The sequence below is a fragment of the Elgaria multicarinata genome, chromosome 3, assembly GCF_023053635.1.
Source record: "Elgaria multicarinata webbii isolate HBS135686 ecotype San Diego chromosome 3, rElgMul1.1.pri, whole genome shotgun sequence".
In the NCBI taxonomy this organism is placed as follows: Eukaryota; Metazoa; Chordata; class Lepidosauria; order Squamata; family Anguidae; genus Elgaria; species Elgaria multicarinata.
Genome location: NC_086173.1, coordinates 51,559,138 through 51,583,316, shown reverse-complemented (window position 1 = coordinate 51,583,316; position 24,179 = coordinate 51,559,138). Strand labels below are relative to the sequence as shown.

At 45.5% G+C, this 24,179-nt stretch overlaps 1 protein-coding gene across 2 annotated transcripts in view; it reads left to right on the top strand.

The window, feature by feature from the left end:
- The window catches only part of GRIN2C (glutamate ionotropic receptor NMDA type subunit 2C), a 106,191-nt gene that overhangs the window by 57,706 nt on the left and 24,306 nt on the right, over positions 1-24,179 (top strand). For both annotated transcript variants that reach the window (XM_063120249.1, XM_063120248.1), the window contains exons 3-6: positions 2,616-3,214; positions 11,301-11,415; positions 16,339-16,550; positions 22,205-22,373. In XM_063120249.1, the coding sequence (XP_062976319.1) occupies positions 2,616-3,214; positions 11,301-11,415; positions 16,339-16,550; positions 22,205-22,373 (1,095 nt within the window). The remainder of the gene's footprint in view (positions 1-2,615; positions 3,215-11,300; positions 11,416-16,338; positions 16,551-22,204; positions 22,374-24,179) is intronic.

Sequence of the window (24,179 nt, the reverse complement as noted above, 5' to 3'; positions counted from 1 at the left end):
ACCCACCCGCCCGCTTGCTTGACTTTCCTGACCTGTCCAACAGCCACCTGTTGTTTGGCAGCTCTATCATTTCAAAGTACAGTGGCCATAAAAGACCATCTTCCTTAAAAATGGCAGCTTTCATTGAGGAGAGGCAGCTGCTGGACAGGTCAGGTAGTCCTGCAGGAGAGAGGGGGCAGCACTGGATCAGGCTGAAGTGGCCCAAAGTGCTTTGGGTCCAATCCAATCCAATCCAGATCACTTCAGCCCAATCTGGGCCTGATCCGGATTCAGATTGAGATGTGCCGAAGAAGCCCGCTTCGGTTCAGGGTCCAGTTTCGGAGACGAGGCGGTGCACAGCCCTACTTTTTAGTGCACTTACGTGTGCATGAAAGTCATTTGTGCTGCATTTGGGGTTGAGGAACACCAGAATCTGCCTTATACCCAGTCTGACCATTGATTCCCCTGGCCCAGTGCTCTCTGTTCTCAGTTCACCAAGATTTTAGACAAGGGCATTTCTCTGCCCTGCTTGGAGATGCTGGTGATTCAAACTGGGATCTTTTGCATGCCCTGCAGGTGTTCCACCCCTGAGCTACTACAGCCCTTCACCAAGAAAGAATGCGTCCTAATCCAAACTAGTAGTTTCAAGGCATTGGAGGGTTCATTTTTCAAGGAAGCTTCTTCTTCAAGGTTTTAGCTTATTTAGGTTTGATGACAGCAATATATTTTGTTCATTTTCATTCAATCTTCACAGGTGCAATTGCTCTGGGATGATAGGTTTCCCCCCTGTCGTCTTCTTCTGAAGGAATGTCTTGTTTTTTCACATGACAACCCCATGCCGTCTGTTGCCATCTCAAATTCCAAGGCAGATCCTCTGCTACCCTCACTTCCAATTTATATCCCACTAAATCTTTGTTATCTGAGGTTTCCTTTTGTCTGGGACTGTTTCACTTCTCTTTCAGAAACAATTACTTTGGAAAGGGTAGTGGCTTGCTCTGGGGGAAAAAACGTGCTGGATTTTCATATGAGTTTCTGCAAAACACACACAAAATGCTCTATTTTGAAAATGCTTAGAAGGTAAGGGCAGATCAACTAAGACTCATCCGTGAGGGGACAAGATAGGGTCAAAGAAGATAATTAGGAAAAGGTGAGATGGGTATCAGGCAGAAACAAACTGAGAAGCAGAGTTTAACAGAGTACATTCTCTATGTGCATTTTTTCTTTGTGTTTCAAGATTGCAAGGCAGCCTTTCCTAACATGGTGTCTTCCAGAACAGATGGACTACAACTCTTATCGTTGGCTGGAAATGCTGGGATTTGTAGTCCAACATGACTGGAGGGCAACAGGTAGGGGAAAGCTATTGTATGTTTTCAAAATTGGATAAATACACTTACAGTAAGAATAAATTCCCTTCCTTGGCTGATTGGCTAGGAAAGCCATCACAGTATGAGAAACTTTCACTGTGCAGAATGTTGCATTCAAAGACCTCTAGTTCCCAAAGGAAGACAGGAAGCTCTGTGGACTTCCCGATTGCTTTGTAAATTTGGAATATTTCAAATAATGTGGGTGGATGACTGAGCAATTGAATCCCTGAAAGCTGTTTCTGCAGACGTACATATGTGTGGTCTGTGTGTATGCAAGTGCATGCACATGTCACATGAAACAAAGTGAAACACAAGGAAAGATAAGGAATCATTAGGAACTGGGAATAAAAAGGTTGAGTAGGAATAGTAGGTACAGGAAGTGAGTGGCTGAGGCAGAGCTAATAAGTGGCAGAATTGATGAAAGCATCTTCTGTCTTTATTCACCATATTGCAATGTTTGACTAATTTAGTTTCACAGTAGACTTGCAGATGAAAGGTTGAATGTGCTGTCTGTTTAAATGCGGAGATGAATCTGAGCTACATGGATAGTTCTGCTGATGTGCCCAGGCTTATGCAGTGAACAAGTGGCAAAGCTGAAACCAAAGGGAAGTTTCTGGCTTCAAAGTTAGGTGAATCCCCCAAGGAGAGTCCAAAAATGCAGGTACTGCTGTTGGTCTATATCTATATCTGAGAGTGTAATATGTGTGAGTATGTAAACACACACACTCACACCAAAGAGCAGCATGACACCCAATTTCTTAGGATCATCTGTCAGTCGTAGAATAGTGAGCTGGCAAAGGACACTGTAGCAATTAGCAGGTTGGAGACTGAGGATGTTTAGAAAGGCAAAGAGAGGGACACAACAGGCGGCCCAAATAGCATAAGACCACCAGGTCAAAAATTTCCAGGAGTTCCATTTCCCAGCACCAAGAAGAAAATCCATTTCCCCCCAAGACTGCAGCTACACTTGAAGGGAACAGGGAAGTCTGAGTGGGGTGGCAGATGATGCCATCATCCCTACAAATAAAAGAGTCCTGTCTGTCTCATCAGTCCTATAAGCCCTGGGTCCACTACACTACTGGCTGTACCTAATGTTGATTGGGAAGATTTTAGTGTTGGCCACAAGCGTGGTCGTCAAGGCTTCCATTCTGAATCTGTGAAGAAAATAGCTAAGGAGTCAAGACTTCTTGACTTCTTACCTATTTACTTTTTTTAAAAAAAACTACTTACATGCACACCTAGTTGCTAACTCACTGTCTTCTCCTTTCCTAGGAGCCTGGCTCTGCTTTTCTACAGCTGGGTGTCTCCATCGAACAGCAGATCCAGGTGATCTTCAAAGTTCTGGAGGAATATGACTGGAGCTCCTTTGCTGTTATCACCAGCCTATATCCCGGATACAGTGTCTTCCTGGATGTGATACGTTCCTTCACCGATGCCAGCTATTTTGGCTGGGAGATCCAGGACATCCTGACCTTTGAGATGAGCCCAGATGACAGCAACTCCAAAATTCAGAGGTTGCTGCGTCAGTTAGATGCACAAGTGATTATTGTGTACTGCTCCCGAGAGGAGGCAGAATACCTCTTCCAGATGGCAGAGCAGGCGGGCTTGATTGGACCTGGCTATGTCTGGATTGTGCCTAGTCTGACGGTGGGCAACATGGATGTCCCACCCCTCTCTTTCCCCATTGGCCTCATCAGCATAGTCACAGAGAGCTGGAAAATGAGCCTGAGGCAAAAGGTCCGGGATGGTGTGGCTATCATTGCCCTCGGAGCAGAGAGCTATTTCAAGACCCACGGCTACCTCCCCATGGTGGGCAGAGACTGCAGCAGCAAGAACCCTTCAAGTGTGCCCACAAACAACACTTTCTACAGGTCAGTATGAGCCACAGCCTACTCAGTAGCTCTGTTGGAAACCACAGTTGTTAGTGTGCATCCAAAATTAGAATTTGATTTGCAGCAATCCTTTCACAGTTTTCTGTCTTGGGAGGGATGGGCTTAACAGTTACAATAGGTGGGAGACTTCCAGAGGCTTCTGCCTCACAAGGGTGCAACCCATGGGATCGTGCCCTTCGATTTTCATTCATCTGGGTTTTTTTTTTAAAAAAAAAACCCTGCATGTAGGAATTCTCAAATTTCTGCAGTCGGGATTCTTCAGATCCAGCATATTTGCATATATGTCTTATATGAAGTGAAGAAGAAGAAGACGACAAGAGGGGAAACAGCTGGTGGAGCTTAGCAGCAGAGATCATGCACGGGGTACACACAACCTGATCCTGAAGAGCTCCACAGCAAAACTTCCTTATTTCTGAACATCATGCATCAGAAATGGTCTCTGGGTGGGTTCAAGCTTTTCTCCACCATTGTAACAACAACCAATGTTGCTAAGAATTCTGTCCATACCACTAGATTCTACAATCAGCCACCATTTCTTGAGGGTCAGTGGAGAATTTTGGAATTCATCCTGGTGCCACGGGATAGACTGCTATAGAGATGCTGATATCCTGATCAATGTTCATGGTGCTTTACAGAGAGACACAAGCAAAAGAGGCAGGTCTCTGTTCTGAGGAGTTTGCCATCTAAATGTTGACAGTAGGAGTGATAGTCAGGAGAGAGAAGTTTAGGGAGGAAAAGAAGAAGCGAGGGATGAGGATGGACAATTAACAAACACACTGGCACTTCAGCGTGTGTTTTGATAGTGGTTAGTGGCCAAATAGAGAATGGCTTTTCATGAACCCATTTGTTCCCCCACAAAAGCAGCAGCACCCTCATTTTATCAATCCTTTGTAGGGTGCTGTAAACTGAGGTGAAAGTGTGTCCTCATTGTTGGGGAATGAAGGAGGGATTGCAAGAGGATTGACGTTCCCTCTCTAGGCAAGGCAGGGAGAATTGGTCCAATTTGGCTTGGCAGTAGGGATGTGTTCCCAATTCCCTCCCACATAAAGAGTGAGAGTGATGTGAGGATATCAGTTGCCCTCAGTGACATAACCACATGGCCAAACTGGATTGGTCATGTGGCATCATGACTACATGATTCCTGATAGGTTGGAATTATATCATAAAGGAGAACTAGCACTGAAACAGCTGACAAGAGGGGCATCAAAACAACAGGTAAACAGCTCCAAAAAAACCCCAAAAAACTTTCAGGCTTGCCTTTCAGATAATATTTCCTCCCTCCTCCTAAAAACCCTCTTTTCAGATCCAAAATATTCAACCACAGATATTGGGCTCAGCTCTACTGGTGAACTCCCAAACATGTGAGGCAGCTATGTGTATTATTCTACCATATGTTCGCTGCAAAAAAAATATTGTGTGATGAGTCAGGGTTGGCCCTAGCAGCGAGGAGATCATCATCATCATCACCATCAAAATGTATGCATCATTTCTCACCACAAAAAAGCAGTCTTGAAGTGACTTACACACAAAAATACAGAAACCCATAATTAATAGAACAGGAAAAAAACCCACAATCGATACAAACCGTAATCAGTACAACAATACAAATAAAAACAAATAACATAAAACATAATCTAAAAGCAATATAGTACGAAAAGTGTTTATCCACAATACATAAAATCTCCCCCTCTATCATTTCTATTCTAAAATGAACATGACAAAAGCAGTCCACAACACCTGCGCCATAACTAATATCCAAATCCCTGGGAAAATAAGTACGTCTTTGCCTGGCACTGAAAAGATGACAATGTTTTCTGTGATTAACATGTAATGAATGTTCATTTCACACATCACAAGGTTCACACATAGTGGCTATCCAATGTGTTTTGTTATTTCTATCGAGTGTGAAGTAGTACAAAGGGGTACCTCACCTAAAGTCACACAGCTTGAAAAGGATATAATCCAGGTCTTCTGCTCCCCCTATCAGCTGGAACTCACACCCTGGAATCGGGCCTTTCCCCCTTCACCAAATCCCTAACCTCTCTGTTCTTTCTCTTCCTGCCATTCATACTCATTACCATAGCTACAAGTGGGCCTCATGGTCACTTGTATGCCATTGAAGACAGAGGGGAGCAAAGGAAGGCACTCTTGTTGGGAGCCAGAAGGATGGTACAGCTTAGAAGTAGGAAGAAGCCATCTGAGCAAAGGACTCTGTGGATATAAATTGTATACACATAAATGGGACTGTTGCTGGTAGAACAGACTGAAAATCAACCCCATGGTGGTGGAGGTCTTGGAATTATTAGATGTGGAGGACAGAGATGAGAGAGCCAGTGTGGTGTGTGGTGTAGTCAGGCCCGGTGCTGCCATAGAGGCAACTCAGGCGGCCGCCTAGAGCGCCAACCAAACGGGGGTGCCAAACAGCGTAACCGGAAGCTGCTCTCCTAGAGCGGCCTCCGGGTGTGCTGTTCCAAAGCCAGGACGCTGGGGTTGGAGCTGACCGGCCCGTGGGGGGGAGCAGCAGCAGCAGCAGGGGCAGCCGGTGGCCTCGGCGGCCCCTCAGGGGCGGCTCCTCATGTCCTGGAGGCGGCGGCTGTGAGGGGGTCGGTGGGCCGGCCCGCGGCAGCAGCGGCCCCACCCTGCGTCGCCGCCGCCGCTGCGCCTCGCCCCGGCCCGGCTCTCGCCCGCGACGCGCTCCACCCCCCCAACCCCAGCATCCTGGCTTCAAAGCCGGGAGCGGGAGAGAGTGGGCGGGCGGGGGGGAGCAGAGAGTGAGCGAGCGGGGCGGGGCGGGGTGGGGGGTGGCGGCTTCAGAATGCGCCTGCCTAGGGCGCAATATAGTCTGGCGCCGGCCCTGGGTGTAGTGGCTAGAATGTTGGACTGGGAATTGGGAGATCTGGGTTCTAGTCCCCACTCTGCTATGGAAGCTGACTGGGTGACCTTGGGCCACGCACAGACTCTCAGCCCAACCTTGTTGCTGTGAGGATAAAAAGGAGAGGACGAGGATTATGTATGCCACCCTGGGTTCCTTGGAGGAAAAAAAGGCAGGATATAAATGTAACAAATAAATAAAAAAATAGAGAGGGTGGTGGGCCAGATTCAGGAGACTTTTAAGGCAACCTTCCACAACCTGGTGCCCTCCAGATGTTTTGGACTACAATTGCCGTCAGCCACAGCTCGCATAGCCAGTGGTCACAGGGATGATGTGAATTAAAGTTCCAGACCTTGGGAGGGCACAGGTTGGGGAAGACTGCATTAAGAAAAGAATTATGATGACCCATGAAAGTGAACGCTGTATTCTGGAACGTAGGACACAAGTATTCCTGGACCATTCCTCTTCACAGAAGCACATGGCCACTGGGTTGGGGAAAGTCAAAGAAGACTGTCTGTGATGTTGGTCATTTGATGCTGGCCATTGCACTTCATTCTGTACCAGAGGGCCAAGCTGGATGGAGAAAGAGTACTTAAACCTTTCTCTGCCAACCATTTTCCTCTGAAATTTGCCTGCCTGAAGTACTTTCCCTCCCCTCTTCATAGGGGGAATGATATAGGTTCCTGTGTCTTTTGCCCTGTCAAGAAAAAAGTATCATGAGGGGAACATTTTGAGAGGGAAAAGGGTTAGGCATTCCCTCCCTACTGGCCCTTCTTCTATTCCTGATCATAGCCTCTAACAGCTGCTTAAAAAGTCAGGGGTTGTGTAATATATATATATTGGCCTACAGAAATTAGAGTGGCTCGCTCCTATCATTCCATTTTCTGGCAGTGGAATCTGAAAAAGGGGCTTAACGTTTCACATTACTCATATACTTATATCATGTTGAGGTGAGGTCATTTCAACAGTGGCCAGAACAGTCCTATGGTGGCCAGGGAGGGACAATCCATAGTGGAGGAACAACCAAATTCCAAGTTCTTCAGGGCTCACACCAGCAGGGTAGAATTAGAAATGGAGGGGAAGCAAGTGTGCCAGCTCCAGGGCTGCAGTGTCATTGTCCCCCCCCCCCCCAATTTCTGAGTATATCAAAGGAAACCGAGATTTCCACAACTGCAAGAAGGGAGGCTTGCGAGGGTGGATCAAAGGATGTATGAAAAATTCATTTCAGTTCATTTTTTGACCAGGATTTCCAGACTGTTCACGGTCTCGGACGAAATTTGTGATGGAAGTCTGTAGATTTCTGAGCTTGCACTGTGATTTGTGCAAACCCCCTCCCAATGCATTTGACAAAATGTGTGCGTTTGAAAAATGCATGTGAAAATTGCATGCCTTGGAAAAATGGGCACAAATACACTTTAAACAATGGGAGAATAACATTTTAAAGATGTGCATAGTTGCGTGCACATATATACACATATATTTTCATGCAAACCCCCCCCCCCCAAAGCTTGCAATACAGATGATTTGGAATGAGCTTTGGGATGAAATTCATTGACCTCACATTCTGCCAATTCACCCCACCCTCTAGCCCCTGTGCTTCTATGGGCTTCTTTCTCTGTAGTGTAGACAGAGAAGGAGATCCACACTATTTTATGGTCCCTGGGCTTCCCTCCCAGGGACCGTAGGACTGCAGCTTAAATCTTTTCTTGTGTCATTTTATCTTTCTTTACACCTCCAGGTTGTTAAACTTCCTTTGGATCCCTGTTGTATTTCAGGTTGCCTCAGTATTTAAAAGACTGACAACTCTTTCAGTACATTTGTAATAAGCAGGAAAACAAAATTGCACCTCAGAGTATAAGAAATTATTGTTGTGAAAGTCAATAAAAGAAATCCTATACTTTCCTACACACATCTGAAGATTATCGATTTTTCTTTAACATGCATAGAGCGGGTGAGCTTTGGTTTTGCCGCTTTAAAATATTCCCATATTTTATTTTTCATAAGAAGAATATTTTTGTTGTTGCTACCATATACGAAATTACCTCCCTGTCTTGTGTGTGTGTGTGTAGGGGAATTTATCATTTAATTGCATAACATCTTAGTATCTTTTCCATCAGAACATTAACAGATATGCCAGTATTTATTCATAATATAATTGCATTTGTAAAGGCCAAGGCAGATGTATATCAGCAGGAGACGTGAAGCACTGTGTGGATGTCCTTTGTGCTCACTTTTTAGTGCCTGTAACGTAGCTGCAGATTGAAAGGTGGTCCATTACAGCCGTCTGGCTGGTTGCTCTGCAACTGCAGCGTTCAGTCTTCCCCCCGGGAAATGAGGTGCCCCACAGCCGCTTGCCTGAGATGGGAGGAGGCTATGGCTGTGGGGCACTTTATTTCCCGGCAGCAGAAAGGGAGCTCTTTGAAACGAAGGAAAGCAGGCGTGGTAGTGGGAAACAAGCAAGGAGGGAGCTCAGATGTCTGCTCTCTTGCTTCCTTTGCTGCCAGTACAAATGCCGCCAACTCCTGCTTAGGGATGGGGAGAAATTCATTTTCATATGAACCGACCTGATTCGCACTTCCCAAGCGAATACACAAACCGGGATGCAGGTACCCTTTGGTTTTTGCACTTCTGCGAATTTTGCAAAGCCATTTTCTGATCAAGAAATGCATTAAAATATGTATAGTGGGGGTGGGGGGTTGCTCAAAAGTGCATATATTCAGAAACAATTGCAAACCAATGTGGAAACAGGACAGAGTGAGCTTGTGTTTCAAAAAGTTTGAAAGTGGTAGAAACTGAAAGAGAGAGATTGGTCCCTCCCCGCTCGTCCGGCAGTTGTTAAGAAGCCATGCCATAGGCACAACCTTCCCAACCTCGCTCTGCCTTTGGTCAGTGTGTGGCTCTAGGGAGCGCCATTCCCCAAGAAGAGGAGGAGTCAGTGACAGAGCAGCCGGACAACTTGCTGTAGCATCGCAAGTTTCAATGTGCTCCTATGCTGCTGACGCCCATAGGTTAAAAAGCCAGTGTGGTGTAGTGGTTAGAGTGTTGGACTGGGAATCGGGAAATCTGGATTCTCATCCCCACTCAGCCATGGGAGCTCACTGGGTGACTTTGGGTCAGTCACGGGCTCTCAGCCCAAAGGGTTGTTGTGAGGATAAAATGGAGTGGAGGAAGAGGATTATATATGCTGTCTTGGGTTCCTTGGAGGAAAAAAGGCAGGATATAAATGTAATAAATAAAATAAATAAAAAGCGAACTCAGAACACATTGACATCACTTGTGAGTCTCTTTTTGATGTCTGTCTGTGCTGAGCCATATTTGTTGAGCACCTAAAAAGCAAGGGGTTGCTGTATCGAAGAAAATGGGCCCACTCAAGCGTGCTTACTGTCTAATATTGACAACAACCAAGACAAGAATTAAATGTGAAGAATCCACAAAGTCTGGCAAAGTTTCTGTTGAGTGAGACGATCACCATGTGCTGCTCTGGTTGGGCATCCCAATCTGCATGGAGACTGTGTGGGAATCTACACTATTGTTATTATAACGTTATGAATCAGCAACTGTGACGCAAAGCATCACATGACCCTCTGTATCTTCAGTTGTAAATGAGTTGTACTTACCTCCTTGATTTCGTTGTCACCGTTCGTTGTTGCTCATTACTAGCGCTTATTTAGAAATCATGTGCCCTGTTCTAACGACGTTAGCTCTTCTCTGAAAATGTTGAATTGAGTGATCAGCCAATTGCTACCCTGGGGGCATTTCCACTTCCGTTCCCCGCCTTTTTGCCTCCTGGATGACTGCAGTAGTCGATCCTATCCTCCTCAGAGATTATTGTTGTTTGATGGAGGGGGCATGAACGTCAGGTTTGTATTGCCCAGAGTCTATATATTAATGTTTTTTGAAGCTTTTTAAATGTGTTTTAATTTTAATAATTTCCTTTATGTTGCTTTCCATTGTTCCCCTATTTTTTTCTCATTTCATTTAAAAATTTCTAAGAATGTACTACCTCTCTGCTGCATACTGTTTTGTTCTGTAAGTGTGCTTTAAAACGCTGCTTATAATTCCATGGGCATTGCTGTATTTTACGTAATAAATTCACTTCTTAAATTATTTTTTGGAAATCACTAATGTTTAAAACTGTCTTTCACAGTACTTTCTTATATCTTTAAGTTCTATTATTAATCCTTGGTATAGAAAGCAATGTTGTTTGTGGAGTAGCATTAATGTCTTCTGTAAAGGGGATTGCTGAAATCATGGTGTTACTTTTTTGAATATTTTCTAATATTAAAGTCTTGTATATTAAAACAATGTAATCAAAATGAATTGGCTGCACTTCTTTTTTATAAATTATTTCTGCCACTATAGCCTCTTGCTCTGGAATTTCCCCTATTTGCTCTGGAATTACTATTTCCAATTTGCCAGGTAGTGTACTGGTAGGTTCATTTTGGGAACAAATCTGTAAGAGCAACATTTTAAAAAGGTGCCTTGGACAGCTTCTTTTCAAGTTCTGACTGGTTCTGACTGAGACCCGGACCTTCCACTGGTCAGTCTCTGTGCAGTGATGGGCCAAATAGGCTAGCAGGAGCAGCACAGGTGGAAGAGCAACTATGGTGCATAAAAAGAGACGTCAGTGCCAATGAGAGCAAGTGCGGTTCAATAGTGAGATAGTGCAGGATTCAATTTACTGCTTGGCTGTGATGTTTACTGGATGACTTTGGGCAACTCACACACACACCCTTTTTTTTACCCTAACCCATTTTACAGTGCTATTGTGAGGATTACGGTGGGGAAACTCCATGTATGATGCCATTTGCTTATTAGGGACAGGCAAGACCCAACTGCAACTGATAAATACTCTTCCCACAACCACACTTGCTAGGTGGTGCCTTTCCCGTGAAATCCTTTGAAATCCTTTCCTCCATTTTAAGTTTAGCGCTCCCATCGCTTGGAGAAAATAGTGGTCTCAGCTGGTAGCAAGCTGTAGTGGTCCTTTGTCTGAAATGCACATCAGTAGTCTTACTCTGAAAATGATGATGTCTGGATGGTTGTTGCAAGGTCAACATGGGAGAGGGAAGGAGGGAGAACCCTCACTGTCAAAGGAAGGAGAACTAGCTGTGTGGTACTGGGGAAACGGAGAATGGAACACTCACCACTTTCTTGTAGCAATCTCAAAGTACTTTCCTTTACTTTCAACAGGCATTTGCTCAATGTGACCTGGGAACACAGGGATTTCTCCTTCAACGAAGGCGGCTACTTGGTGAGACCCACCATGGTGGTGATTTCGCTGAACCGACACAGGCTCTGGGAGATGGTGAGGGCTCTTTTTCGTTCTTTTTGTCATCTTGTCTGTGACTGCAGGCACAGCTGCTCTGGAATACATCCAGGGAGATTTTGCTGCCTGGGGCAAAGGGCAGGATAACCCACCCACCCCCGTCCCCCCAATTCCACCTACATGGGCTAAACTGGCAGTTGAATCTTACTTTAACAGTAGTGACAGGACAGTATCCTTCACTGCATCTGCAGGCAGAAGGCTGGCTTGAGGGCACAGGGAAGGCTGTGTTACACAAGTAGCTCTACTCTCAATCTCTTTGCCACTGCTCTGCATCTCCACCTGCCGCCTTAGCATCTGCCACCTGAGGTGGCTGCCTCACTCTTCCTTAAGGCTAGGACCAGCCCTGAAGACATCTTCTTCATTCTGGAGATGGGGCTCTTCACAGTTCAAGCCCCAGACTACAAATACCCATAGTAGAAGCAGGACTGGAGAAGTTGTAGGGAGAAACTGAAGTTGGGAAAGCATTTAGCTTTAAAACAAAGAATGATACGATGGAAGTCCCGAACTGCCACTTCCGCTTGTCTTTTACGTTTGTGCTTGGTTGTCTTTCTTGCTCCTGCCATTGAGTTGATGGCTTAACTGAATGATTCAAAGCTGAATATGAAGCCTTCTTCAAATCTGCATGGCAATTTAATTTGATTTCATAAACAAATTGAAGCACCATGAAATGAAATTTTGGATTCATTTATTCAGTGTTATACAACTAATTTATTTAATTTGCAATGCCTTGGTAATGTATCACATGCTACAGGGCACATAACTTAGTTGGATGAGTGCACCGAGATGTCCTTGTTTGTGCAAGATTACTTTGTCGTTTTCTTTCACTCACATGAAATTGAATTAAAAATGAAATTGGACAAATGATATGATGGCAAATTGGCCTAAGCGAGTTATATATCAGAGATGAGGTTCTTAAAGATCTTGTGGACAAATCTGAAGTCTTGGCAATAAAGTACATTCTTCACATGTTGAAAACAAAATGGAAGAAAACAATCTGTGGAATGAACTCTAATTGAGAGTTAACTCTAAGACCACTAATATCCAGAGTCAATCCCCTGGCATATGATTGGGGCTTTCCAAAAATGCCCCACCTCTGAGGGAGAAAGGGCAAATTACTGTTTTGTTCTTAGGTAATTAGATATTCTGTCACAAGCAGTGAATGTTATTTCCACATCTCAGTATATCATAACCCCGTGTTTCTCAGGGCCGGCCCTACCATTAGTTGGAGTGACACAACCACCTCAGGCAACTGATTTTGAGTGTCATGAAAGGGCAGCAAATTGTTAGTTACTAAATTATTACTATTGTATTTTTTTTTACTGCCTTGGAAGGAGAGAGGTGCTTTTCGGGTTTTCTGCCTCAGATGCCAAAGTAACTTGATTGGTCTTGGGTACTATGCAAATTTACTTCAGTGGGAGGGGAGACACCATTCGCTGTTCCACCTGTGCCAGAAAAATGTCTTCAAAGGACCTGTGGCCCAATTCTGTCAGAATGTTCCAGAAGATGGAAGCAGTTGGGCTCAGCCATACACTTGGTTATATTAGAATGTAACCTTAGCAGTACTAGAATCCATTCAAACAACTAAGAGAATATCATTTGTCCCCACCACACCCTGACCCAATTGTTGGATATATAACCATTTCCAGAATAATTTCTTCCTGTCTTCATATGTGGCAAAAACTCAGGGAGAAAATCAGTCGGCGTGTGCATCTGTTCATGTGTGTGTGAAATTATTGTATCCAATAAAGTGTGTCTCTAAATATTTCTGGTTAAGTTTTCCATTCTTTTTCGAAGACAGCCATAAATACTATGGAGGAGATAAATGCTATCAGTGGCATTAATTAAACAAGCCCTCCTGTTAGTGTAAATGTTTTCCATTGATACTTTCCCTTGATAGTATGTCAGTCTTTGGTTGTTAAAATTGTGGCATTACTACATCTTGTGTTCAAAGTTCACAGTTTATGCGCTATGTGAAGAAGTACTTCCTTTTATCGGACTCTCCCACCACTCAGTTTCATTGGTTGGCCCCAGGTTCTAGTATTATAAGAGAAGTCATCTTTGTATACTGTATGTTGAGGTCATCTTTGGAGGCCCTACTTTAGGTGGCCCCACCATCACAGCTAGAGTAGCCGGTGACCAAGGTTAGGGCCTTCTCAGTGGTGGTGCACTCATGATGAAATACTTTTCCCAAGGAGGCTCACCTGTCAACTTTGATGTCATCTGGGCACCAGGTGAAGGCCTTTTTATTCTCCCACACATTTTAGCTGTGAGTTTTATCTCCAGTGATTGGTTTTTATTTTTCTGCAGCTAGGATTAAAATCCAAGCTGGAGAAGAATTGTGTGTGTGTGTATATGAGTGTATGTGTGTGTGCCATAATGCCCACCTTGTATTTGAGATGAGTTTTCTGAGCCCCTGAAGCTCATAATAATGAGCCTTTAGATACAAGTCTTAGCAACTTGTCTAACATTAAATGTTTCTTCTTCTAACTGGACCACAGTTTGATCAGTTCATTGCACATTTTTTTTGTCACAGTATATAATTTTGTTGTTGCCACAGTATATAAAAATATCCGTCACAGCCTATCTACGGGCACCAATTGCATAGTGCAGTGTGGATTGGATTGGCCAGACTTCATTTCCTGTGAGCCTCAGTGGCAGGACTCCCATTGGGAAAGTTGGGCACTGTGGCAAAAGGCATGCTGGAAATTGTAATTTTTGGTTTCTATGAGGACAAGGAGAATCATGGCAGCAGCTTCAAGGTGGCCTTGGCCATGCGTCGCAGGTGAGAGAAAGAAAAGAAAAGAATTTAATTCATTTTAAAATTACCTCACAGGCCTAGCACTGGCCTACTACTTTAACATGATTACCCTGCATACATATATCTTGGGGTGGGGGTGGGGGGGCAAGCAACACTGGGTATATCAGCTAGTATAAAAATATCCATTTAAAAAATCTAATAAAACATGTCATTTCAGTAAAATAACAGTAACTCCAGTGGATTTTTAAAAACTCTACACCCTAGGTTCATTTCAGGCACTCTATAGCACACCACATCACTGCCCTCTAATACCCCTTTTATTTCCTCCCCCCCCCCACCCCCACACACTAATATATCAAAACAAAAGTCTTGACTATCATTGTTTATGCACACACTTGCACTGGTTTCCACAGTACTCACAAGCGGGGTAATTCAAGATGATAAAAAAATTGAATTTTCCCTTGTTTGTGGAGTGGTCATTTTAATCCATGTCACAGTAATCTCCTTTCTCATGCATGGGATAAGGAATAGAGTTTGGTTTCTCCAAGGAAGCGATTCAAATACGAGCCCTCAAGCTTTCTGGTGAATGCATTACTCAGCTGTTGGCTGCAATGTCTAAGTCACAGGGATAGAAATGAGATAGCAGATGGGGGAGCAGCAGACCTGGGGTTAACAGTAGGCCAGTTTGTGTTCCAGTTTATAGTTACTGGAGCTGGGCAAATGTTACAAGGCAAAAGCAAATCTCTCCACTCATTGCTTCACTTTCAATCCAAATTCCTTTTGCCTGGGGTTATGTGCAGTTTATGTTCAATCTCTGTAAACAAATATCACATCTAGACAATTTCTGTTGGGGCATTTGAAAATCCAGCTCATTAGCAGCTAATGTCGTGAAATCTATTTCCGAAATAAGTGTTCTCTCCCAAAGTCACTTGCAGCAGGACTGTGAGTCTAAAAATGGCCTCCGTTCAATCAAGGGGGCAAAAATAAAACATCTGTCTTCTGTGTCCAGACAGAACATAGACTGCTCCATGAGCCTTATCATTCCCATCAAAGCATTCGGCAAATGGTTTCAGGTTATGACTGCCTTGAGTGCAGGAAGAGAAGGGAAACCCCGTGAGGGAGTGAAAAAACAAGCCAAAAGCAGGGGCGGAACCAAGGATAATCTTTGCAAAATATTATTGGTATGAAAATGGTTTAATGAAGGTGCCTATGCGTTTCGGACAAAAAACGCCCTTCCTCAGGGCTTATTCAACAAGGTTTTACAGTTGTTTGCTCAATGAAATCATAGGCTTGACTGATACAGAGAGATGTGAGGTCTCTCTTCTTTATATCTCACGAAGATTATCCTTGGTTCCGCCCCTGCCTTCGGCTTGTTTTTTCACGCTATGACTGCCATGAGGCTGTAGGTGCTTTCCTCTGAATAGGGGAAAAAAGGTTGCAGCCTCAGTGCTCCAGCATCTGCATTGTCTTCCTGTAGCCTTCTGGGATCATTTCATGATGATGGTTACCTCTAAGCCAGGGGTTCCCAAAAGCTCTCCTCACCTTGCCCCTTCAAACTTATTTTAAAAATGAAAACCTTGGGGGAGTCTTCTTCCTCTCCCTTTTTAGCGTCTCTATTTCTATCCAAACTCCACTTCTTTAGCGCACGATTTCTCCCCCCTCCTGTCTCTAGCTTTGCTCTTTCTCTACCCTTTTTGCCTTCTTGTTTCCCCCTCACTTCCAGCCTCTAGCTTCACTCTTTCTCCCCCTCACCTCTTTCTCCCACCTCCCGCGTCTAGCATCACTATTTCTCTCCTCTTTAGCTCACTTTTTACTAGCAAGGCCTCCTTGCCAGGCATTATGAGACCAGCCACATTTTCCACGGGAGCCATTTTGTGGTGGTGCCAGGAGCAGTTTCCTAAATTCCCAAATGTGGCCATGGGTCCATTGGGGACCCCTGCTCCAACCTATAAAATAAGAAAGAGATTTGGCTTTACTCCTTCATGGCTTTACTTCCCCATCCTAACTTCAAGCATTTACTGAGCATGTCCTGTGACTATAAATCACAACGTAAGAGGGTGCACGGCATAGCCTGGATGTAAAAGAGCTGAGGGCATCCTTTTACATGATTCAAACAGTATCTCTCCCTCTCTGCTCCTGCACAGGTGGGGAAATGGGAGAAAGGGATCATCCACATGAAGTACCCAGTGTGGCCACGCTACGGATCCTTCCTGCAGCCCATGGCAGACAATCGCCACCTCACAGTAGCCACCCTTGAGGAAAGGCCCTTCGTGATTGTGGAGAAGACAGACCCAACCACTGGTGTGTGCGTCCGCAATACTGTCCCCTGCCGGAAGCAGACCAATACCACGGAAAGGTAAATGAGAGGGAAGGCAAGAGGGAGGGGAATGGAAGGATAGTAGAAGGAAGTTCTGGAGCAACTTAGCACATCACTATAACTTCCTTCACATTTACTGATGGCGGGGGACAGTTCAACTGACCTTATGTTCAGGCTGGACACCTCCACAGCAAACCCTGTTACATTTTCTCATATAGCTGATAAAGGAAGTGCTCTCCTTGTAGGCTGTCTTTGTTCATCTCTTTTTTCGTAAGGAATGCTGAAACAAAGCAGGCAGTGTCTAGCTCAAACTCTGTGATCTAAGAAGGATAGATGCAGAGCCCAGGGGCAGTATCCAATGTTAGTCCTACTTAGATTAGACCCATTGAAATAAATGGGCTTATGTTAGTCAGGACTAACTGAAGTCCAATTCATTTCAATAGGTGTACTCTAAGCAGGGGTAACATCGGCTCCATCTTTGCAGAATTCACTGAAGGAGATAAAAAATTAACACTACCGTGGGTTTAATAACAACTAAACTGGGACTGAGGGTGGCTCCATTCCTTATGTGGCAGACCCCATACTTGTGGTTACACCAGAGTTTCCTGCAGCAGTCATCTGCCATGTGAACTTATGGAGTCCACTGTCATGGAGTCCTTCAGTGGTGGATGCTTGAATTCACAGTGTCTTAACTTTCATGTCTACTGGCTCAAGTAATGCCATGATTGCATCCTGACCAGACTTGGAAGTAGACTTGGAAGTAGGCCTTGAGCCAGTGGTGTTGATCCTCAGGCTTGTGGGCCAAATCCAGCCCACCTAGGGTCCCAATCTGGCCTTCTGGGGTTTCCCCGATGGCCATGTGCCCTTTCCTCCACCACTGATGGTTTGGTGGTTCCCTGGCTTTTGTGCAGTTCCCCCCACCCCATTCTAAAAGGTTGAGATGCCTCTCTGAAGGCTTAGTTTATTATTTATTTATTTATTTCTTACATTTATATCCTGCCTTTTTTCCTCCAAAGAACCCAAGGCCGCATACATAATCCTTCTCTTCTCCATATTTCTCCTCACAACAACAGCCCTGTGAGGTAGGTTGGGCTGAGACTCTGTGACTGGCCCAAAGTCACCCAGTGGCCTTCCATGGCCGAGTGGGGACTAGAACCCAGATCTCCTGATTCCCAGTCCAACACTCTAACCACTACACTACACTGGCACCACACTGGCAGTAAGAGCTTTAAGCTAAAATGTGCTAGTATTTTGACCTTGCCCCTTTTGCCTTTGGCCCTGCACTGGAATACTGGAATGCACCCTCACGAGCTTTTCTGAAATTGCATTTGGCCCTTGGCCTGAAGAGTTTTCCACATCCCAGCCTTAAGCCAATTAAGGTTGCTAGTCTGTCTTAGCATTTATGTAACTTCGGGTGTAGACAAATATAACGAAACTAAAAGAGGGTTCACTCTGGGCTCCTCAGATGTGGAACAAGGCAGACATAATATCCTAACTGAATGCTGGGCCAGCTGCCGGCCACCCTTCCTGCCCAGTCACTGCTGTTGTCACCACCTCTTCCTCCTCCATGGTGGTGGTGGTGGGATGTAACACAAGTGCCCCCTAACCACAGAAATGATCATTTTAACTCTATGTAAACATCTGAAATGGGGAGAGGACGTTTCCTTCCTTTCATAGCCCCTTTTCCCTCCAGTCCGCTGCATGTTGCAGGGGGGAAAGGGGAGGAGGAGTGGGTGATGCCAGTTTCTGCCACTGTGGGACCCTGTGTCCATTTCACGTGGGATGGCTTTCAATTCAGTTGCGAAACAGGATGGAAGCTGCAGTGCAGCTTTCTCTGACTCGGTGCCCTCCAGACTGCAATTCCCATCACCCCTGGCTAACAAGTCCATTGGTCATGCTGACTGACAATGATGGGAGTTGTAGTCCAACACATCTGAAAGGCACCAGATTGGGGAAAGCTGCTGTAGTGAGACCTCCTTTTATATTAAGTTTCTCTCCACCCTTCTGGGCGCCGAGTGTGTGCTAAGATATACTTCCTCGCACCTGCCCTCTACCACAGAGAAAATAAGGATCTGGCAGAGGCTCGGGCCCCAAGAAGCACGTTCAGCAACAAGAGTCCCAACTAAAGCACATCAGGAGTTGGAAAAAATGAATCTAATTGACATATTTTAATTCATATCATGCAATTAATTGCATTTGCATAAACATTCCACAAACATGATGGATGCTAGGTCATGGCTGGAGGAATCGTTGCCGTTAGTTTAAAATGCCATTTGCTCACTTCCCAGGGTGACACGAGAAATGGGAGTCGCCTTGATTGATGGAAATGATTATCACTCAATGGAGATCTCAGTTTTTCACTTCTGAAAGATTTAGCAGGGGGAAACGTGTGCACTGAGAAACAAACAGGAGTTAGTTTCAGCAAACCATTTCTGGCGAGCTGAATCTTAGGGATCATCATAGCATCTCTAGTTTCCTTTTTCCTGGCAGGTTTCCCTCTGCCTGTAACAGTTCCAGCACAGGAGGGAATTCAGTTAAGCGAACCTTTTCCTATCTCGGCATCTGCACGCTGGGAAAATCTTTGCTTGCTGACTTTCTGCTCTCTTACAGCTGCCTAAGGGAGAGCAGCCCCTTTGGAAGGAAATGTTGGCAGCCCTAAATGAGCAGGAATCCTGGCAGAAGAGGCTGCTTCCTCCAAAACAGCCTTCCCCCACCTGGTGCCCTCCAGATGTTTTGGACTACAATTCCTATCATTATCACCACTGGCTGGAGCTGATGGGAGCTGAAGTCCAAACCATCTGGTGCTAACCAGGTCGGGGAAAGATGCTCTGAATCCTCAAGGAGTTTGAAGCTGGGTTTTCTTGGTCAGGAACCGTTCGAACCCCGAACAGCTGGGTGATTCTAGACCAGGCTGGGCTTTGTTCCAGTGCTGAGGCTCTCAGTGGGATCTCTCTGGCTTGCACGTACACTCCAAGCTCCTGATTCAGTGGGAAGCCCTCAGAGCAGAGTCTGCACTTCCCGTTCTGTGTCTATAAATGCAGCGCTTTCCCCAACAGGCTGCCTGGTGAGCTGGCCCATCAATTATACTTCCAGGGTGGCTTGTGTGTGGTGACCCGGCCTGCAGATGCAAGGCTATGGCTGCTCCTTGGAGGCAACTAGCTGGAAAGGTGGCCATGGCAATCAGCTTGCCACACACCCCTGTTGGGACCCAACCTGAAAAGCCTGCCCGTCGTTATTAATCACCTGCCTGTTGCTGACCTCTGCCGATCTCCGATCAAGGTTGTGTCATCAACCAGCCTTCTGGGCAAAGAAACAGTTCTTTTCTTCCTGTGAATAAATGTAGGTTGAAAACTGGCAGAAGGTATTCAGCCGTTATAGGAACAGAGATTCCGGAAGTGCATTTCAATGGGCAAGAGGAGGCAGCAAACACCAAACGGGCTTTAAGTAGAAAGGCCTGAGTTGTCCTCCACGTAAATCACAGTGAAAGGCTTTGTGGCCCATTAGAGGGTCCTTCTCAACATTGTAGGAAGGTTCTGCCCTCTCCCCCCTAGGGCAGTTATAGTCCAAAACATCTAGTGGGCACCGGGTTGGAGAAGCCTGGTCTATTACCTGCATCCTTTAGCTCTGGAGTGGGCCATGTCAGGTCCCCCAGGGACCCTCCCCCACTACAAATCATACTCTGGGGTGCTGCACAATCCCTGAGGTTCCTGGGAGGAAAAAAACACCCCAATGTTTTGTTGCCAAAATTTGGCAGCAAACCATTATGGTTCACTAAAATTGACCTTTTTAGCCCTTCACAGTGCTAAAGCCACCATTTAAAAACCAAACCAAACCAGGTTTTTTTGTTGCCACCATCAAATTCAGCAGCATGCCAGTGGGTGAGGGAGGCTGCATGTCGCCCACCACTGTTTTAGCTGGAGAATCCAGGAATTGAACCTGGGACCTTCTGCAGGCAACACCAAGGACCCTACACTGAGCTTTGTTCCCTCCAGTGGTTGGCTGTATAATGCAGCCTGCATTGTCCTGCCAAGTGATGCGGAGATGCCTCTCCTTTGCTTGTTTTTCCTGGTGCAGAAGCGTACTAAGACTCCACTCACCAGTCATTAGTCAGCCTGGCTTAACAAGTGCGCCACATGGTGAATGGGCCACCTGTATTCACCATCTGAGATCATCTTAGAAAGGTTTGGGGTAACCTGTGGTGGTAGCCACAACACTGGTGGAACAACTCTCTTATTTACCATCCCTCACATACTTCCATGAGCCTTTTGAAGAGAGGGGAGGCAAGAGTGAGGCCCTGGGAGATTAGCAGAGCTTGAACTGGTGAAATGTCAACACTCTCATGTGTCTGGCCCTGATTTGTGAAATGGCTGAGAGAAAGTGAGACTTCACATGTCACCTTGAAATGTTGCCTAGTTTTGCTGTTCAAGCAAGTCTCATTTTAAGGTGATACTTGAGGTTTTTTTTTTAACAGGGTTGTATGAAATGCTTTCCCTATAATAGCAGGAAGCCACAATCTTTCCTCTTTTTCTGGCTGGAATGACATCTCCTGCTACTGGAATGTCGCATACCCAGGAGTTTAACAATGACTGCAATTCATTGGATAATGAATAACCATATTTTGTGATCGGATCGGCACACCTTTCCCCCCCCTCTTCTCAATTTCTTCTGAGATAGGATACATTCCCTCTATTCCTCCATATGTTTCATTTCTCCCAGTAGCTTGAGGCTCTTGAAGCTCCTCCTTGAATTACTTTTGTCATCAGTCACTCTGCACTCCTCCTCTTGCTCTGTGCTCCAAAACCTCATAAATGCTTAGAGTAGGGGGAACAGAAGGTAGATTGGGATCTACTGGTAGAGAGGGTTTCTGACACCCAATTATATAACAATAGCAACAATTAAAAAGTCCTCCCCTCAAATTAGGCTTCTGAAAAAGGATGCATGGGGAAGAAATCAGGAGTGGGTTTTTGTGTGAAAGGATTTGTGAGCTTGGCTGTGGTGCTGATGAAAACATCCCGGCCTGAGCATGTGCTGGGGCACCCTGTTCCAAAATTCATAGCGTATACCTGCCTGCCCAAGCCACTGTTTTGTATCTGTTTCCAGTTGGTGGATCTCAGGGTTCTAGTAAAAAATGGAATTGATTCTGAAAGCCTGATGCCTGCCCCTCCTTGGCTTAAAGGGCAATTGGAGGAAAAGTACAAGTTGACAGCTGGCGCGCATGTGAGCATTTGTATGTGTGTAAAACTATCTTCTGTAATGGCCATCACACGCAGAGAGATGCTCATGAGGTAACAAAGGTGGGAACATCAGCCTTTATTGCCACTGATTAAGTTATACAGCTCATTTACAAGAGCACATTGCACCCTATCATTGGGACATGCGCCATTATTCAGTGCCATGCTGATCCGTCACTGATTCTCTATTATTGTGCTTTCATGGAGACAGCTACACTGACAGACTGCAGTAGGGTATACAAGGCTGCCACATCCAAGTGTCCTTTCCATTTTAGTCCCTCCAAAGCAGGGCAATGGTATCATTGGCTATAGGGTTGCCCTGAGTAGACATGCAAGGACTTCCGTTCAGAATGCCCCAGTACTTCAGTGTGCATGGAAGGCCCCTGCCTGGCATGGCCATCGTGAGGGATGCAAAGGACTAGTCAGCCTGATCTATGTGCATTTTTCATATTCTTCTTTCAGTGGGGATGAACCTATGGACCCCTATACCAAGCTTTGCTGCAAAGGCTTTTGTATTGATATCCTCAAGAAGCTAGCCAAGACGGTCAAATTCTCCTACGATCTCTACCTGGTGACAAATGGGAAACATGGGAAAATAGTAGATGGCTTCTGGAACGGCATGATTGGTGAGGTAAGATGTTCTAGGAGTCAAAGCGTCTTAGGAAAGTCCATGCAATGCCTGCACAATGGGGAAGAGAGAAACCATCCTGTGTACAAAAGGGCCTCTGATCTGGGACTCTCCTGACACATCTGAATATAGATTCTCTTCTCGTTAACAACAACTCAACCCCTTTTGTATGAATCTCTTGGGATCAGGAAGGAAGCTTCTCCATCAAATTGCCTTGGGATTTTAGGATTTTTTAAAAAACCCATTTACACATTATACTTGATTGGACATTTAAACCGGAACACTGACATTGTAATTGGCAGGACAGGAGTCTCTGCTTTAGCCAACTATTTGTGAGAGACTTTTGTTCCCTGGCTGCAGTTTACAGGTTTCCAACTTACTGATCGTATACTGCTGCATCTTCCATCCACTGGTATGACAGCCAGATTCTAAGGGGCAATTCAATCATTCAGAAAAGGCATGTGGCAGAGTCCTCCCAGGGCTGTACCACTTCAGTATACAAGTTGCATCTGTGAAGGCTTATGCTGAAAAACTAGCACATCAGCAAGAAGGATTCTAGCCTGGCCTCCTTCCTCAACTGCCAGGAGTGTATGCCAGGAGTTATCCACGAAGAGGAGAATTCAAACTTGCAACTCTGCCAGCCTTATGAAGTACCAGATTCCTAAATGTTTGAATGAGCTTTGAATTGCACCAAACAGAGGGAAAAGAAAATCTACCACTGGTTAGCTGCTAGACCCCATGAGTCTCCCATTAGGAGACTTTGCAGTCCCCTGCCTTCATCCTTTAGTAGAAAGAAGACCCATCCACTCAGCGCTCACGAGCAGCAGCGTTGCGCCGGGCTAGAGCCTGGACAGGGATTGTGTATAGTTTGGACAGGGAAGCATCAATGCCTCCTTGATTCCTGCCCTCAGCTGCCTGTTGGCCTCCAGCATTGGGAAGGCGGACTTGGGCATGGGCAATCTGCTTGACGCACCTCCCCTTCTCTGCCAGTTTGCAAGCTGCTGAGCCTGGAGCCCTTGGTTCAGATTTGCATTTAGTTTGTCTAAGGCTATACCCACTTACCTGGGAGTAAGCTCCATCAAACTCAATGGGGCTTAGTTCTGAGTAGACATGTATTGCAAGGGTAGGCAGAAGGTAGACCTCCAGATGTGTGGGACTTCAACTCACAGAAGCCTCTCCCAGCATGGCCAATGGTCAGGAATGCTGGGAGTTGAAGTCCAAAACTTCTGGAAGTCTACTTCCTCCCTGCCCCTGCTGAATATGCTTGCACTGTCAATGAGCATCATGAGACGTCCGTTTTATTGCATGCTCATTACTCCCCAGTCACATCTTTTTGCGTGTCCTTTAGACGACACCATCCACCTTCTGCACATCTCCCACTCCTTCTGGCTTCCATTACACCACAAAATAGACCCCAGTAAATCCAGTTTGGGGTGGGTGGGTGGGTGGGAAGTGAAATGTGCCACCATTTTCTGCTGTGTGCAGGACAAGCCACGCAATAAAAATGGCCACTGAACGGGCCACATAGTCGTTGTTTACTTCTTACTTCTTCCCCTTTCATGGGACAGAATCAGGAGGAAAGCGACAGTAAAGAAACGTGATTTCCCCCCAACTGGTGATCCTCAATGTATTTCTTTATTTCATGACAGTCATGGTATGTTTCTGCCTTGTGCTTGTGGCATTCTGTAAGTCGGACCACACAGAGGGGGCTGGTGTCTTAGGGATGTCTGAGCATCGAGAGCCATATGCCTCATGAGGTTGGCCTGGGAGATCTTTAGGTGCCTCCTAGTCCTCCAGTGCTCTCGTTTT